The sequence below is a fragment of the Sinohyriopsis cumingii genome, chromosome 17 (assembly GCF_028554795.1).
Source record: "Sinohyriopsis cumingii isolate HCF-2022 chromosome 17, ASM2855479v2, whole genome shotgun sequence".
NCBI lineage: Eukaryota > Metazoa > Mollusca > Bivalvia > Unionida > Unionidae > Sinohyriopsis > Sinohyriopsis cumingii.
In genome coordinates this window covers 24747100-24766829 of record NC_142977.1, presented here as the reverse complement: position 1 = coordinate 24766829, position 19730 = coordinate 24747100, and the positions used below count along the sequence as shown (strand labels likewise).

The following is a 19730-nucleotide window of genomic DNA, read 5'->3' as shown; positions in this document are numbered from 1 at the left end:
TGGATGTCAGATTAGCATCATTTTCATTTAATACCATCTAGACAAGATAAGATACCTTCTGGTGAAAACCCCATGTCAGAATGAGTTTCTTTTCAGAAGCAGTAGAAAAACCATGATTTTCAAGATGGCTGCTATGATCACATTGGACGTTAGAATTAATCTATTTTGTTTCTTCAACTAAATCGACATAATAAGTCTTGTTATGAAACCCATTGCTTATATGCCTATCCAAACATGGGAAGTAGCAAAACCATGATTTTTAAGATGACTGCTATGTTGGCCATATTGAATGTCCAAGCAATACCATTTTCCTTTTAGGACAAACTAGACATCTGGTGAAAACTCCATCACCAGATGACTTTCCATTCACAGCTGCAGTGATATGACTTTCAAAATAGATGTCAAAGTGGCCATATTAGATATTATGTTGGCACAATGTTTTATTTAGGCCAATTAGGCATTATAAAATATCTGTTATAGAATACTTATGCTGATGTGACCATTCATTTGGAAGCAGTAGCCATAACAAGAGTCACAAGATGGCCATTGTGATGAATGTGTGTGTGTGTGTGTGTGTGTAAAGTTTCACAGCAGTTCTCAAAGTTGTTTAGGACAAGTAGCAATAATAACATTGTGCTAATGAATGGACAATGAACAACAGACTTTCCCATAACCTCTTCTGGTCTACAAGCAGTAGAGATAAAAATAAGTATGGTAACATTTATTTTATGAAATAAATCCATTCAAATTGTTTTGAATGAGGTAAGTTTTGGTGATTTAAAGAAGTAATCTTAAAAATACAAGTCTCAGGCATTCCAGATTAGGCATCTTCAATCGGGCCTTACATTCTCAAAATTTATATTAGTGAGTTTCATTATAGACTGAAAACAGTCATCAAATATAAAGTATCAATTACTAAGTGCTTTGTATTGAACATCTGTGTATTCCCTTTGCTGATACATAAGTAGCAATTATAGCAGACATATCTGCAATACAGAGGAAGTGTGAGATAAGAAACAGTAAGAATCAACCCAACGTTATATACTTCATAATAACATTTGAGTTATTGCATAATCTTATCAAGTGTTTGGAAGTCAGTGTTTAGTAAGAATGACTCATGCTGATGATACTATGATAAAATGTCTTTAACAGAACTTTTTTTCAAAACCAATTATGTTGCAATTATTTCCGAGAATTAATTAGGTATATTGCATAAAGACAAATCATAACTGGAAAGCTTAAATGATAGTTACCAAGTGGATGTTTGATGATAATTTCAAAATTTCAATGAACCCATAGTACCCTTTCGGATATCACAAGATGTGGCATGGGCCATGTGATTGGTAACTCCTTAGAGAGGTCACAAGATACAAAATGAGACACAGGGAGGGTGGGTAGGCATGTGATCCCTCAGGGTATTAAAGCTTCAATACAATTATCATCAAATTTCAACTTGATAGGAAAAGTTGAATTTACTGAGACTTTATACTGACCACTGACACACAGTTTACTGATTTCTTCCCCCGCCAGTTATACTGGCCACAATATATAGCCTATCTTTTGCTGAGAAAACAAGAATGAAACCCATTACAAAATACACAATAAAAACAAATGGATAGAAAAACAATTCACCTTCTTTAGTGTTCAAGTTCTAATATCTAATACCGTGGCAACATTCATCTTCTAAATGTTATCCTTAAATTCAAATATGATGGTCACTTACAATAAAGCACCTCAGCATCCAGGCACAGCCCCCTGAAAAATTCTCATAATAGTAGGGATCCTTAAATTCAAATATGATGGTCCCTGTGTAAATTTGTGTAAAGAATACTATCATGGAGAATCATGCAAATGGCTTTTAACTCAGGAAATTCAGTGACAGTTTGAAAATAAGTTATTTTCAAATGACCCATTAATGACATGAATTCAAGTTTTGTTCTGTTCTCATTTATCATTCTGTTTTGCATTAGATGCTTTCTGTTTTCTTTAAAATGCATTTAGCAATTCGATTATGTTCATTTTGCATTCCATTTGCATTCATCCTGCATACATTTCAAAGTTAAAATTATCCCAAATGAGGGTCTGTAAAAGGAGCAAACAACGTGACGACTTTCACAGCAATTAGTACCATCCTGCATACCTGATGTCTCACTATCACTTAACAATACATTAAATCAGGAAAATGGGCCTTACATAAACCTTAATCTGCATGATTTGACTGCACCTCCAAAAGATAGACATGTAAGCCCCAAGTCAAACATGTTTCAAGCAAGGTAAGTATACTTCTTGTAAATGTTTAACCCATGTCCCCAAATCTGGACTATGTGCACATTTCTTGATCTCAAGTGCGTTTATATCCAGGGTTTTATTATCAATGTAGTCCCACATTTAATAATTACCAATCAGAAGCTGCTATCTAATAATGATTGACAAGGTGACTGTCACATGATTTATTCTAACAGTTCCTTTCAACTATATATTTTTGAGACATCCAGCTTCTTAATTTTTATCTCAAGAAAAGAATATTACTTAAATAATGAGCACTGTCACAGGACTGGGCAATTTTTTGTAAATGCAACTTTGAATTTTTGCACAGACATGGGGACACGTGATCCTTACACTTAGGACTCATCATGCAGTAAGTACTGACAATGGCACTGCTGATTATATGTCTACAAGTTAACCACAAGAGACTGTGAAAGAAGGTGGTCTGAATTACCTTCTGTGTGGCTGATACCTGACCCCTCTCTAATCAGCAAGCAAGATTTGGTGCTGGTTTGAAATTACAGTGTTGCATTCTGTGGAAAATCATTTCTGTCAACACATGGCTATACATTATAGAACACCCACCATCTCTAAACCCAGTTCCTTGCTAGCTTGTTTAATGGATTGGTGGTTAACTGCATATCAGCACAATGGAGGCTATTTAGTGTAGTGCCAAAAAGCCGATGTTGAAAACAGCAGATTTCTTAATATACTACAATCGTTACAAGACACAATACAGGGTTTTAACCAGAATATTTGGAAATAATAAGTGCACAACTGCTTAGATTTTGAATATTTCCTGAAGTTATATAAAAGTATGTGTAAAGCTGAATTTTTGCCATTTTTATATTGTATAACATGACTGCTTTGAATGGGCTCTTTGTATACCTGCCTCGTATTTAAATCTTTTTAAGGGGAAAGCATTTTTCTGTTATCAGTGTTACTGATCTTTGATTAAAAAATCAAATGGCTTATTTCTTACCCTAAGTTAAAGCCTTCTACAATGTCTGAGCCAGGTCTGTGATGTAGGGCTAATATTACTGTATGAAAACCTCTTTTTCCCTTTCAGTCGGTGACCATAAGCATTAGCATTTAGATCCTTACCCCTAGTGCAAGCCATTCAAGTATGGTAGAGGTCTGACATGGAGAACCAATGTTATTGTGCAAAAACCATTTTCATTAATGGTGGCCTTGGCCTTTGACCTTATAACCCTCCAAATTAATAGGGTTCTTCCGTACACGAAGTACTAGCCATCATCAAAGTACATGTACTGTGGAAGTTCGACATGGAAAATTAATGTTATTGTGCAAAAACCATTATAGTTCTTTCATTAATGGTGACCTTGACCTTTGAATGTATACTCCCTCCAATCAATAGGTTATTCCTTATACTAAAAACAAGCTATCCACAAAATTTGGTTACTGCAGATGGTGTATACCTTAAGTTACACTGTGGAAACTTATACCATTACTGAGTGGAAACCAATCAAGCTTGACCAACATCAAATGCTCCACCTTATGGCCAGTGTATAGAAACAATCATTTCCTGCAAACGTTCTGTTTAACAAAACAGTGGACTATATTTTAGTCCGCAGAAACCAAAAATGCCTAACACTGTGTTAAACTGTTGATAAAAGTTACATTTATTTTAAATCAATAAGTAATGTAGCTTACTTGTAATAGACACATCATCAGATGCTTTATGAAAAGTTTTGTCATTTGATTAAAAAGAATCTTTGTTTAGTGATAAGTCCATCACATCCTTTCCTAAATTTTTTTAAGGTTGGCCACCTTAGCTTACCATAAGGAAAACAATGGAAACTTGAAAGAGAAAGGGGCTCTTGCATTTACAATTTGGAAAGAAAAAAGGACCTGTACATTCTGCATTGTGTACCGTAATTGGGTCCTGTGCATTTTAAAGTAACTTCATAAAGGCTAATGCACTGCCTGTAATTTGCCATACCCTCTGTTTCTGTGTTTACCTTCAAGTCATACATATTACAGTATAATCATTTTGTATACTTTAAATTGTCATGCAGATAACTATTACTTCAATTATTATGAGTTTAAAATTATAAAATGTTTTTACCTTCAAATTTTTGTACTCTTAAAAAGAAATAATGTAACAAAGATGTACAATAACAATTCAGTCAATATCGAATAACTAAAAGAATGTTCCCATAGAAGAAAAAAACATTTTGTAGCTAGTAGGTTGTTGTTATGTACACCATTTTTAAACAAGCTCAGATTATATGCATAAAAATATATGAAAATCCCCAATCTTATGTGATTTACATTTAGCTTTGGTTGATCATAATTAGGCCCACATCACATCCTAAGGGGATCCTAAATGTACATAGTGGTGAAGCCCACACTTGAACTTACAGCTGTTAAAGAGTTGTAGTCCTCTATTCTACCATCTGTTTTGATAACCCCACACTGACAAGTGCAAACAGATGTATAACTTTAATGCACCATGAAAATGCATGTAAGCTTACAGACAAGGTGAATTTGGTTTTTGAAGTAATAAGCTCTTTTATCAAAGTGAAATACTGTCCAAGTCATGAACCTTCATTGGTAGAAAACTGATTAATCAGTTTAAATAAATTTACACCAATGTTACAGTCGTGAAATGATTCTTTTAATTTAAAACAATGTTACAGTAGTGGAACAATTTTTAAATTTACACCAACGTAAGTCAAGGAATGATTATTACATGGACACCATGTTACAATTGTAGAATGTTTTTTAAATTTACACAAATGTAATAGAAAGTAATGGAATGATTTTTAAATTTACAAGAATGCATTAATTTGTTTCGCCATGTAGCAGTACAGTAAAAACATGCAGAATAGGAATCACACACACACACACACACACACACACACACACACTCTCCCTCAATATAATGCAGTCCATGGGAGCCAAAAAATGTGTATAGCTTTATAATGAAACAACCTTTCATGATACATATAATTTTACTTGGGTGATTGGTCCTTGGTCTGCATTGACACTTTGGCATACAAATCAATAACAATGTCAACATTAATGTCACAGAGTTCATATGAATTTGGTGATGCACATTGCATGTTAATTGCAAGATTTACAATTGATGTACATGGGGAGTGCTAGTCTGTACACTCACCCCAATCAATTTCATGGCCTATCACCTGTGGTCTGCCCATAGGCATGAATGAAAACAGCTCTGTACCATAATACATAATCTATAATAGCTTATGTGGACTATTATCTTGGCTGATAATCTATGTCAGTTCTCATTAGATGACATGACCTATATTAGCCTGTGCAAAGATAGGAGTGTCTGAATGAGATCACTGACCAGATTTTTGGGATTACACCAGTCTTCACTACCACCCCCATATGTTGGTGATTAATGTAGAGTGAGTGTCATTCAGGATTTAGCTTAAAGATTAAAACAAGCTCAGAATACATGACTCACTTTGTCAGAACTATAATCATATTTTCTATGGCAAATAAGATAAAGTCTCCTAAAGTCCATCTAATAGGTAGATCCTGGTGCACACACAAACACACCCCCACCCAGAGAAGCTGACAGATCCATCAAAATTTAAGGAGTAATGGAGTAACTGGATGTTCAAAGCCTATTATCAAACCAAACATCCAAAGCTGTTATGAAAATTTCCAAGTAATGTTACCTTTCAATCACTAAGAGAAACAGTCTACTCTGATTTATTATTCCTGATTAAAGGGTACATATGACAATGATATTGATACATATTTATCCTTTTGTGCATCTATCCCAAAATTTTCCAAACAAAATAGTACAGAACATTTCTTGAAGTTTAAATCCATCTGTATTCAGGGGTGATGTTCAAGACCTGGAATCTATCAACAGTTCAATCAAAACTCCTTCAAGTGAAATAATTGAGCCAAGTCTGGTTCTTCCTTGTACAATTATGTATTGTGTGATTTTTAATTGCAAAGATTCATGGACACTCTCTAAATTTATACTAATATACTGCTTTCAGATTCTTGAACTCTGAGTGACTTTGTTTGCACAATCAATATGCATTTCCTGGACTTCTTGTTTTCTCTGCTGTTTGTTAAAAAACATACCTCATTATGACATTAGCTTTGACATCTGCTTATACAAACAGATATGTTTTAATTTTTTATATGCATCTGCTTTTGATTATTTTGCTTATTTATGGTGCAACCAACACCAACACCATGGCCATGACCTCTGGTACAAGCAACACTGTTTTAAATATAATCTATGTAGTACCAGTGTGATTTCTACAATTTAGAACATGGGGAAACCTTATTGTCACAGCAGTGTAATAAGAACGTATACGTCACATTAAAAAAGGATTACGTTTAAATTTTTGGTAAAAAATAAGAAAACATTAAAATGCATGCACAAAGGCTATATTGATAAATCAAGGTAACAGAAAATGAAGGCGCAAAAGCTGAAAACTAAAAACATAAATGATTAAAATAAGTAGTAACAGAGCAGGATTCAAACCAAAGAAACTCCATAATTTTTTTTAATATAAATTTAAGGCTGATTTGCCCTGGATCACTAAATGAAACAACACTGTACTTATATGTTGAGGTCCTTATCAAGTCTAAATCAGCTGGCTGAATTCTTTGAAATCAGGGATTGTTTCATTTCATTTAGAACCAAAGACTCACTAAAAGTGGTATGAGCAGCTACCTTATTAGGCACTCAGCATTGGCTGCCTCATATGGCACACAGCATTAAGAGGTTAGTATTATGACTTATCAGCCTTGTGTCACGATAATGGGACTGGATGGAACATAATGCCACATGTCTGCGGTACATTGCTGACATCATAGCGATATGACTCAAATTGTTCAAGCTATGCTAAAAATCCAAACCATACACATAGTTCATTTATAAGGCTGTTCCTGACAATATGGTCATAAAACTTAAAAGAAACACTTACCCATGGCACTGTGGCCAAAGTTTGGTGTCTGAGATTACAGTTGCAGTTTTTTTTAATGTGACCAGATTATTTATGTTATTAGGAATTTTCTTGTGAAATACAATAAACAGAAGTTGCCATATATCTTACTCACCTAATATGTACTGTAGGAAGATTGGCTTCTCTTATCATTTATTAATTAGAAAAACAGCAAATTATGCAAACAAATAACAGAATGCCAATGACCAATTAGCTTCATAATCAAAATGTTGTTCAGATGTTCTTAGAGTAGGCAATTTCAGCTTTTTCTTCCCTAGCATACACTGTTACAGGTGTCCGTATCAAATTCCAAAGATTTACTAACACACATCAGCTGTGGTGATCATATTTTGCAAAATCCTCAAAAATACCAAATTTGTGATCAAGACATCAATTATCAAACATCCATAAATATTTTACATTTGGAAATCTCCTGATATGAAAAGTTATTTCCTACCTGTCTGGGTTGCTCCTCTTTCCTTTTACCCTCCATTTTGCCCATTTTTTCGGTACATAACTTGCAGTGCTTATGTTTGGCAGCAACCTGGTATTTGTATGTCTTTATTCGCATCTTAGTGGCTGGGAATGTGCTGTACATATGTAGACAGATGCAAGTACACCAGCTGAGAAGTATTGGCTACACTTCATAACAGAAATACTGCCACACTGCTGCCTCCTATCTGTGGTCTGCCTACAGGGTAGGGTATTGTGATGTGTGTAAAGGCTATACAAGGAACTCCTTCTAACAGACTGAGCTATGATTGTATAATCAGACCAATTTATAGCCAGACAATTTGTTCTCTGCCTCTTTTAAAAAATTTTGTTTGAAATTAAACCTGACTAGTGGTACCCCCTTTTATATATAAAAGAAAGGGGCAGAAAATTTGTTTTGTCTAATATGTACAACGGTTGCATGACAGATCCATTTTCACTCTTTATGTTCAAGCTGAAATGCATGAATGACTTTAAATTTCAGTGCATATACTGGGTTCAGCAATTTGTTGACAAGGTCGTAGAACTGTTATCCAGTTTTCTTCCTTAAATGTTACTTGGAGCTGGGTCTAGAATTAGTTTTAGTCCTAACCTGAAGGTTTTGATTGCCTAAGTCTTTATTAGCAGGGTGGAAATATGCAGAATTTCTGCCAAACATAACTGTAAAAAGCAATCTGCATGAGTTACAATTTAATCTGGTTATCTGACTTGCATCATGCCCAAACTAAAACTTGGAATTCACCCAACTACTGAATAATAAGTCTCTCAAAGGAACAGATGCTCTCCTAGTCCCCTAAAATTCCCAGAAAATTAAGATAATATCATTTCTTCCTTTTAAGTACAGAGTGTTGAAACCATCTCTGATATTTTTCAGTGATAATGAGATTTTCAAATTAGCTGCTGTGGTGGACATATTGGATGTCAGACTGGCAGGATCATCATCAGAAGTGTTTTGCTGAAAACCACATGCCAATATGCCATCCGTTCAGTGGTTAAAAATTGTTGCTCTCTGTAAAGTGTATGGATGACCGAAATTCAAATCATAAAGAAATCAATATAGTATTGTAAAACTTAGCTGCAATCACAAAAGATCAGGAAGATTTGTTATTAGGAGGGCTGACATCATTTATTTGAGGGAATTATTTTCTCCCAAAAATCTGCCTGGTGAAATGTGTTTTTGTTAATACCTGGAAAGCTGAATCACTCACAAATACATTTCCCAGTAATATTTACATCTTTCACTTATAATTCTGATGTTATGAAGGTATAATATGAATATTCAACAGGAAGTAACCAGTGTGGAATTGTCATTAGTAATCTCCTTTTGTCACCATTGATCAGATATGCCATCAGTATGTGACTTCTAAGCCAAACACAAAAATGGCAGCATTGTTTCCTTTCATGTTTATGTTTCCATAATGTTGGCATAAATTACATCTACAATCTATTGTCTTATTTTTTAGGCATATATTTTTTTTCAAAGTGTGAGAATAAACTGACTTTGGTCAAATTTCTCTGGCATATGAATACATGTTTGTTAACTGTAGTGTTAAACCATGATGCCGCATTTTAAAGTCACTGAACTTTCTTCTTGTTTGGAATATGGTATTCATTCTGTCACAATAAAAACCATTGGATCGGTATACAAAAAAAATCAAAATATATATATATATATATATATATATATATATATATATATATATATATATATATATATATGTGTGTGTGTGTGTGTGTGTGTGTGTGTGTGAGTGGCTTTTCTCAGGGATTCTTCCTCCACCATGTATAACCAGTATTGTGAGTTTAAAAATGGCACTAAACCCATAAAAACAACAAATATGTTAATATGTTAATATACCTTTTAAATTTCCAGATAAATTAATAAAATTCCAAAATATAAGAAAAAAAGAAATTACTTAATATTTCAGTCTTTCTGACATGAAATTCATCTTAAATCATAAAACAAACTGCATTTTTTTTAAAAATAGCTGATGTGAACATGAATATCAGTTTTATGAATGAAGCTTGTATAATAATGGTCGCTTATTTTGACTACCACTGTTAATAACAGGAGGGGCAGCAGACTCATATGTGATTTGAAGCTATTTTGAAGTTGTCAAATTTTGCATCACAGAAGGTATTACTAGCTAAATCAATGGGAAAGTTTCTATCTGATGCATGGCTGATAGGGTTTGAACTGTTTCTGGTGGAATGTTGTGAGAGGCTCAGATGAGGACATGGCATGGGGATGACTCAGATGAGGACATGGCATGGCAATGACTTAGATGAGGACATGGCATGGGGATGACTCAGATGAGGATATGGCATGGGGATGACTTAGATAAGGACATGGCATGGGGATGACTCAGATGAGGACATGCCATGGGAATGACTCAGATGAGGACATGGCATGGGGATGACTCAGATGAGGACCGCATGGGAATGACTCAGATGAGGACATGGCATAGGGATGACTCAGATGAAGACATGGCATGGGAATGACTCAGATGTGGACATGGCATGGGGATGACATTATTATTCTGAATGTTATGTACAGAAGGACTGAACAAATTGTTGGAATAGATGATAAAGATTTATTAAAGAAAATGCTACTCATTTCCATCTGAATGTCAAATATGACATAGTTATTCATGTTTGTTCAGTTGTAACCAAGAAGCCTTGAGGAAAAAAAAAGATGTTCCATCCTCATCTGAGAGTATGTTAATGTGGAGTCAGAAAACAACAACATTGTTTTCCTATTTTTTGGATCTGATGTTAAAATGTTGGCTCATTTTCAGTTAGAAAATTGATAGGTACTGTACATATTAATATAGATCGATATTATATACAAAGCCACTTTTGTGCTGTGGTGCCATAAAGTGCTACTACATACATACCAATTCTGAATAAAGTTATCTTGACTAGAAATTGTTGGCCCTTTTCTTATTAAATATTTTTTTATAAAAAATTTTTTGTTCATGCTATTATCTTAACATTTAAATTTCAACTTTGAATCAGGACTATAGTGAGTTTTGCTCAGACATATTGTTAAACCACATGTATTACACCACGCTAATATTAATTGGAGATACAACGCTAATATTAATTGGAGATCAGTAACTTTCCTAATGGATCGCTTAAAAATCCAGTTGCTACAAGTCCGCTTGATCAGTACAAAATTCTACTACTTGTTATCTTTAGTTTTAAATGTGGTTTTGTGACAGTAGATCTCATCTCATAAAACCCTGTCAACTGATTTATTGATTGTATTAACTAAGTATCTGCCAAGACCCTGCACTTGATAAGGTGGAATGAATACTGGTTGTGGAAATAATGTGTTTCACCTTGTATCAAGTTAAAAAGGGTAATGACTGTCAAGACAGTATGCATGCCGAACAACTAGTCTTGTACCCTGGCTCAATACACCAATTTCATTACCAGTGATACAACATCATTTCTGAGGATTAGGGGATAGAATGATATTACCAAAACTTGACTAAAACAAAAATGGTTGCATTGGCTGAATCAGTGATGCAGAAGAGTAACACATTTTATTTCTAGATCTTTGTTCATAAACATTTATTACATTGTTAAGTGACAACCTGAAAGCTGTGAGTCCTTATAAGGTGTTCAGCCACCACCGAAACATCAAAACTTTGATGAAAAGAAAGCACAATTGTGAATTCAGACAAAAAGGTAGAGTAAATACCAGAAATCTTGGGAAAAAGAACATTCATGGCTGAAATACAACAAAAGTGCACCAGACACTTTGTTCATTGATAGTTGTAAAACTTTCTTTGATCATCCCTTGAAGCTGCATTGGCTCATTTGATAGAGCATCAGGCTGCTAATCCAGGTGAAACAGGTTCAATATCCATCCATGCCATCTTGGGTCAAGCTGCCTCATTCTGTCCTTGGGAAAGGCACTTGGGTCCCATCTCCTAAGCATGATATTGCCAATGTTAAAATCTACAAGAACAACATTATGGGACTCACCTGAAACCAGAGACCAGGCTGCCACAAGATTAACTATGTTATTGACCCATCAAACAGACAATTCTTGTTTGTCAATGATGTAACACTAAGATATTACATAATAAAGTGGGATGTAATCAGAGGCTGATAAACAGGCATGAATAGAAAATAATCCATACAATTTGCCTTACTCCCATCTATCATATACTGTATATACTCTTGTATAGGTCAAATCTAACTACAGACTGCACAGGCCCTGATCTGCTGTCTATTAATGTGTCTGGGTCTATACAATTAATTGGGAGCAAATGAACAGAACCAACAACACTGGCCATAATCTGCCAGTCCATTATGCTACTGCAGACCAGTGTCTATGCTGTTTGCAGCTGGTCCCAACTTTTCTTTAAGTAAGGTACTTTAATTTTAAATGGAAATGCCCATCCAACAGAAAAAGATACAGTAACAAGTGTTCTGCACAATGCAGTTTCTCACCCATGAAAACCATGCTATAAGGTAATTCCACTGCATATTTGTTGCAAAATTTTAACTGCAACTCTCTAACAAAGAATGATTACATTGTTGCCACTGTTGTTACCAACAGAAAAGGGATGTGTATGTTAAATCAAAAGGACATTCTTAAGTTTATTTCAGCAAGGTTGAGTAGATACATCCTTCCAGTTTTCTGAAGAAAAAACACCCCACTTTACCATATTAAGAAAGATAATTAACAAAAATTGAAATATGAGATCCCAATTAATTTGAGCTAGTAAATGCATTGATTTCAGTTAGAAGTATGAATTATAGCAGACAACAGCAAACACAAAAATTATTTTTGTCTGCTCAGTTTTTGTAAGCCATTATAGGTAACACTCAGTAAGGCATTGTGTGCAATACTTGGCAAGGCATTATAGTTAATACTAGCAAGGCATTGTGGGTACCACATTATACTTTAACTAGCTCCATTCTTACATAAATGAAGAATATTTCAATGGACTACTTCATACAAGTCAAACCCAAGAGAAAATTATCTACAATCACTTGTAAAGATGGTGTCATCTTGTACAGGAATTCTTGTTGCATTCGCTGATACAAATCAACTTCGAACTGCAATTAAATTTCATACACTTGCACAAAGTAATGGATTTCTTATGTTATCAAGGTTTGAAGTTATCATACTGAATGTGGAGTCGTGTTTTTTTCTTTTTCTTTTTCAACTGTACCTACTCAACCCCAATGAACTGACTTTAACGACTTACGTTTTCTTGCGTAAGACCTTCCTTCTTGCCCTCTTCATTCATGCTGCCAGTGCGACTCAGCTTGATTTTGGGGGGTTTGTGTGGGGTATGTCCACTACTTCCATAGGAAGCAGAGGGCCGACGCTTGATCAGTATCTTTATGTCCTCCCTGAATGAACGTGTTTTACCAACCTTGGACCTACTTTTGTCTGAAAAAAGAAAAAGAGTATAATAAAGTATTTGGCACAAGACGAGTCTAAATTTTGAACCTGATATATAATTCATTGTCTATCAAGAACAACTGTTTATTTAAGAAAAAAAATCCAAACAACAAAGAATCATACACAGGTTAAAATATGACCTGCATGTGAGCTGCATGTGACAAGTCTTACAGTTAACAGATTAATGACCTACCTCATCAATTACAGTCAATCATACAATCTCACATTCTAATGACAACATGGTAAATACTAAGTGGCATGATCAAAGACCAGCACCCTCCATTATGCAATTTTTCTAAAGTCTATCTTAGATGAAAACATTCTGATCTATCAAAATTCTACAATTATCAATTCTGTATAGCATTTCCAAGTCTGGATTAACATTCAAAATCAAGTGGTAACTTTATTCATGGATGGGTCAGGTCTAGATAGTACAAATTTAACTTTAGTATGGAATTAAAATTCAGCAATTATTACTGGCAAAAATTTAAATATTGACTTAAAATGGACCAATCAAATCTCTTGGATCTAGATTTAAACACTATATCCTAAATCTGGATCCAGGTCCATTAAAGTGATAACAACCCTCTTCCCACGTTTTAACACAGAATCAATTAAAAATTCTGATTTCTGGCAGGTCATGCAAATGAAACTGCATGCATCAGAAAACAGCCAATCAAATAACATGTTAGTCTCAGTTCAGTATAAGAACTAGAACCTTGGTGTCAGATGTGTGCCAAACTCATGCAGAAAAAAGTTAAATTTTTTATTTAAAATATCTGGATGATTCTTAAATGAAATCCAGTCTTGAAATTTTTCCACCTTATCCATCAAGATATAATACAGTAATACCTCGAACATTCGCGAGGTTAGGTTCCAGAATCAGTCGCGGATCAGGAGGAATCGTGAATGTTTGGTACGAGTCACTAAAAATGCTAACAATGCTTATTTCAAGGGTTTAAACCCTAAATATGACCCAAATCATGCTCCCAAAGCACTTTAATTTCATTTAAAAGTTAGCTTAATACATTACCCTTAAAAAGAGAAATAAATAGTTGACGTAAAAATAGAGTACAGTATCGCCTAATGGGTATTTGCCACACTAGCGCATTTACAGTACGGTATACTAATATTACCCCTATACTAATTCATTGGCTGCCGTTTTATTTTGCACTCACAGTAAGGTAAAACCAAGTAACGAATGGGACTGTAAACTTAATGACTGACGTTTTCTTTGTCATTGTCAGGAAGGTAAACTAGGTAAACTTCATATGTCACAGAAGTCATATAACGAAGGTACAATTCAATAAAATAAAGAAAACATGTATGTAGAGGGTACCAATGAAAATTTCACGAATCCGTGAATTTGCGAATCCAGAAACGCGTATGCATGAGGTATTACTGTACTTGCATAAAGCAAGCTTTGTGTATTACCTGAATTAATATTGCTATATACACAACAAGAAATTAGCTGACAAAATATCCATATGTATACTTGAAATAATCAGGTCACACAACAAGAAATCTAGTGACATAATAACCTACTCAGACTCAGAATTATAAACTTGACCACACACACACTCAGACACCAATAACAAGGAATCAAGTGATAATATGCACATGTCAAATGGCGTCATGAAATAGCAATAGGAATGACTTTTATCCTCACATTCTCAGAGCACAAATTACTGATTGCAAGATATTTGCTGGTTACAGCACTTTCCATATAGCCTCAATATGGCATTTCCTCTTGATAACACTGTTAAATAGGAGCCACACAAGTGGCTTGTGACCTATAACACTCCTGCTAATAGAAGCCATCCCAATGACCTCTGTCATATTAGACCCCTTAAAAATGTGTTTCTGGTCAGTCAACCATATCTGTACCCCAGCACCCCCCCAATTATTTTGTGCATCAAATTAAGCCGGTTTATATATATATATATATATATATATATATATAAAAGTTTTATTAAAAAAACTAAAGCTGTACCGATTAATCAGCCATGCTCATAATCGGGCTGATTACTGGAACAATCGATACCGGCAGAAATAATCGGTGCTGATTTCCAAAATATAAATTTAATCATAACATTCATCTTGACATGGCTTGAATTTTAAATCAGAATTAAATAGTGGAAATTAAGGAATAAACATTTGATTTGGGGGTTAATTGAAAGACAGTATATTCTTAAAAGTAAATACTTTTTAACATGATTACTGTAAACTACCGCTGATTGTCTGCTCACAACAAATTAACAATACCATGCAAGCACTCATCCCAATCACAGCAGCCAACCAGCCAATGAGGCCTTGTGTGACTGTTGAACTTTCAGCATACACATTACAGAGATGGTCCTGGCTTTTAAAAAGTTGTTGCCAAAAAAAAATCACCAATCTTAATATTTTGTTGCCAATTTTCATGTCGCCAGAATAAGTAGTGAATATTTTTCCAAGACTATTAACGTAACAGGCAATGAAAATTGAAAAAAAAATGTGACAGTTATTACTTACTGACAACAAGCAATACAGCCATACTATTACAAAATAAATCATTACATGACTGTTTTGCACTACTTCCATGGTCTCTGCATTGCGCATCACCATTAGTGTATAGGTCTAACTGTTGTCACCAGAAATAAATGCATTATTAAATGTAAAATATCTACCTTCCTACAGCCTATTAAGCAAATATATATTACGTATATTATTTTCCAAATAATAGTTTTGTAAGAAACTTCATTTAGATAATGACATTTTAATACTAAAACCCTATGATCGTACTTTGCAATGTAAGATAAGTGACGTATAATGCAACCGTCAACCCCCCCCCCCCCCCCCCCCCCGTGTGGCTAGCTTTAAAAAGTAATTCTCTGTCAACCAGGAGTTCAGAAATTTATTTTTGCCCCGCTTTACATGCTTTGTTTGTTAGTTAATTGCTTTCTAAATCCCAGGAATGATCACTGAATGCTGTAGATTTTTTCACGACCAGCAAATTATGATCTCTATTCTAACCAATGAAACCTAAACGTGTCAACTTGACCTGGCATTAATGTACTGTATATATAAGCACTGATTACCATCATTAAATTAAAAGAAGGAATGAAGAAACATATCACGGAGCATATGTGCCCCAAAAAAACTAATTCGGAATAAATATTTTATTTAGTAAAGAGTTTTATATATAATTCATTGTATATTAGTTAACATTAAGAAATAAGGTGGGATATAAAATGTGGGAAATAGTTATCGCATGTATGGTAGCTTGAGACCACATTTGAACTGTTAACATAAATCCGTACCCATTTTAGGCACTGTTAGTTATAACAAACATAGGGCATGGTTTACTTGTCAATCAAAATGCTAGTGCTTTCACTAACTGTAGATCAGGCAGTTTCTTGAAATAATAGGTCTCATAATCAGTATCGGCAATTTTAATAATCAGCTATACACTGTATCGGCATAATCGGCAAAAAGTGATATCGGTACAGCATTAAAAAAAACCTACCTACCTACCGTAATTTTAAAAACAGAGCAATAGACAAAACATTTTTTTTTGCTTCATAACACTGTTAACAGGAGCCATACCTTTGTCCTGTGTCTTATTATAACACTGTTATTAGGAGCCATACCAGTGACCTGTCATATTATAACACTGTTAACAGGAGTCATACCAGTGGCCTGTTTCATATAATAACACTGTTAATAGGAGCCATACCAGTGGCCTGTGTCATAACACTGTTAACAGGAGCCATACCAGTGTGTATGTGTGTGTGTGTGATTTGGTTTTTTAACGTAACTTTAACAATTTTTCAGTCATAAAGCTATGATGGCTGCACCCTGAGTGGCCGAGTGGTCTAAAGCACTCTCTGTTACGGATCACTGCCATCTCACCTCTGTCTGCGTGGGTTCGAGTCTCAGATTCGGCTAATGTGGGTATGTGAGAAAGCTTGTCAGTAGCTTCTCGTGGGTCGGTGGTTCTTTCCGGGGTTTTTCCGGGTTCTTCCTCCACCATTAATACTGGCCACCATGTATAGCCTATCGTGTGCTGAAAAATGGCGTTAAGCCCTACAACTACAACAACAACAACAATGATGGCTGCAGTGTGATAGTTTATAGTGATGTCTACCACTGGGGCATCATGCCACAGACATGTAGCATGATGTCCCACCCAGTCACATTATCCTGACACCAGGCCGACCAGTCCTAACACTAACCTCATAATGCTGAGCACCAAGAGAGGCAGCTGTTAGTACCATTTTTGTAAGTCTTTGGTATGACTCGGCTGGGGATCGAACCCACGACCTTCCACATCCGAGGCGGATGCTCAAACAATAGGCCACAGGAGCGGTCAGGAGCCATACCAGTGGCCTGTGTCCTATTATAACACTATTAATAGTAGCCATACCAGTGGCCTGACGTATTACAACACTATTAACAGGAGCCGTAATAGTGGTCTGTGTCCAATTATAACACTGTTAATAGGAGCCATACCCGGCTAGCATGGGTACGTGGGAAAGCCTGCCAGTAGCTTCTTGTGGGTCGGTGGTTCTTTCCTGGGTTTTCCAGGGTTCTTCCTCTACCCGTTATACTGTCCGCAATGTATAGCCTATCTTGTGCTGAAAAATGGCATTAAACCCTAGAACAACAACAACAACAACAAGAAGGAGCCATACCAGTGACCTGTGTCATATTATAAAACTATTAACAGGAGCCATACCAGTGGCCTGTGTCATATTATAACACTGTTAATAGGATCCACACCAGTGACGTGTGTCACATTATAACACTTTAGTAGGAGCCATACCAGTGGTATTAATAGGAGCCATACCAGCAGCCTGTGTCACATTATAACACTGTTAGTAGGAGTCATACCAGTGGCATTAATAGGAGACATACATGTGGCCTGTGTCATATTATAACACTGTTAATAGGAGCCATAGATGTGGCCTGTGTCATATTATAACAATGTTAATGGGAGCCATACCAGCAGCCTGTGTCACATTATAACACTGTTAGTAGGAGTCATACCAGTGGCATTAATAGGAGCCATACATGTGGCCAGTGTCATATTATAACACTGCTAATAGGAGCCATACAAGTGGCCTGTGTCATATATGAGGGAGCTTTATATTAAGGGATATTCAAACAACCTTTTTCAATTACAGTGCTTTACAACTGATTTGGTTTTCATGAAGAAAGAACAAATATAAGTGAGTTAAATCAAGCAGCAATGATACAATGCAATTTGACCAAGTAATTCTGGTCCCTGACGATATCCAGATTATACAAGGGGAAGCTGTGTACTAAAGAAATTTATAACAGCAAAGAACCATTGTATTTCTAGCCTGGAATTAGTCCCCTTATTCTCCAACTGGAATGAACCCAATTTCAAGGTTGGCCAGATGTTCAAGGTGTATATAGCATTATTTCAATGGCTTTGCAAATATGTGACAGAATTTAGCTTACCTTTTTGGGATTTCTCACAAATCACTGACAAAACTAATTGATAATAACCATACTCTGTTATTTTTCATTGATAACTTATTTCCTCATCATATTCCAGTCATGCCAAAGTTATTACTCCAAGTTAATTATCCTCTCCAAAGAAGAGTATAGTGAACTGCACATTACCTACTGTGCCCCATACTGAACAATCCCCATGCTGATGACTGAAAATTTCAAACGAAAACATTCTTCTTCTTTCAGTTAGTATGTGTGTGTGAGTGATTTGGATTTTTAATGTAGCTTTTAACAATTTTTAAGTCATATCGCTACGATGTCTGCAGTGTGGCAGTTTATCTTGATGTCTAGCACTGGGGCATCATGCTGCAGACATGATGTCCCACCCAGTCACATTATCCTGACACCGGGCCGACCAGTTAGTAACCTTGACTTTCGACCTTTTGATTTCAAAGTCCACAGGCTTCTTCCTTTCCATAAATGCTAGTCATCCACAAAGTTTGGATGAGGTCTGTAATGTATAACTAAGGTTACTGTTGAAGCCATTTTCTTTCTTTAAGTCAGTGACACTGACCTTTAACCTTTTGACTCCAAAATCAACAACCTTCTTCCTTAGCCAAGGCAAAAGCCATTCAAACAGTTTGAGGTATGTCATATAGAACTGATATTAGTGAGCAGAAATCATTTCTTTTCCTTCAATCAGAGTGACCATGGCCACTGATCTTTTCACTAAAAACTTCCTTATCCCAAGTGCAAGCCATCCACAAAGTATGATAATTGTAGATGGTGGGAAACTCAAGTTTTTGTAAGGAAACCATTTTTCTTTCAGTTCCAAATGCAAGTCATCCAGAAGGTTTGGAAACTGCTGATGATGCGGAATTCAAGGTTTTGTATGAAACCATGTCTTCATTCAGTCACAGTGACCATGCCTTTTCACATGTTGACTCTGAAATCAATATGACTCTCATACCCAAAGTACAAGAAATCTACAAAGTTTGGTAACTCTAGATTGTGAAAAGGTAAAGTTATACGGAAATGAAATTGGCAACAGATGAACTGATGGTCAACATGATCAACACAATACACTTGGACATAGAGCAGGCATATAA

The 19730-nt window shown here is 35.4% G+C and overlaps 1 protein-coding gene across 6 annotated transcripts in view; it reads right to left on the bottom strand.

The window, feature by feature from the left end:
• LOC149778269 (rap guanine nucleotide exchange factor 1-like) overlaps positions 1 to 19730 on the bottom strand; it is a 170554-nt gene that overhangs the window by 98643 nt on the left and 52181 nt on the right. For 5 of the 6 annotated variants that reach the window (XM_089939068.1, XM_089939072.1, XM_089939071.1 and 2 more), the window contains exon 2: positions 12959 to 13146. In XM_089939068.1, coding sequence (XP_089795194.1) covers positions 12959 to 13146 — 188 coding nt within the window. Of the gene's footprint in view, positions 1 to 7692; positions 7968 to 12958; positions 13147 to 19730 lie in introns of those variants that run through there. The other variant, XM_089939074.1, reaches the window with a different exon arrangement.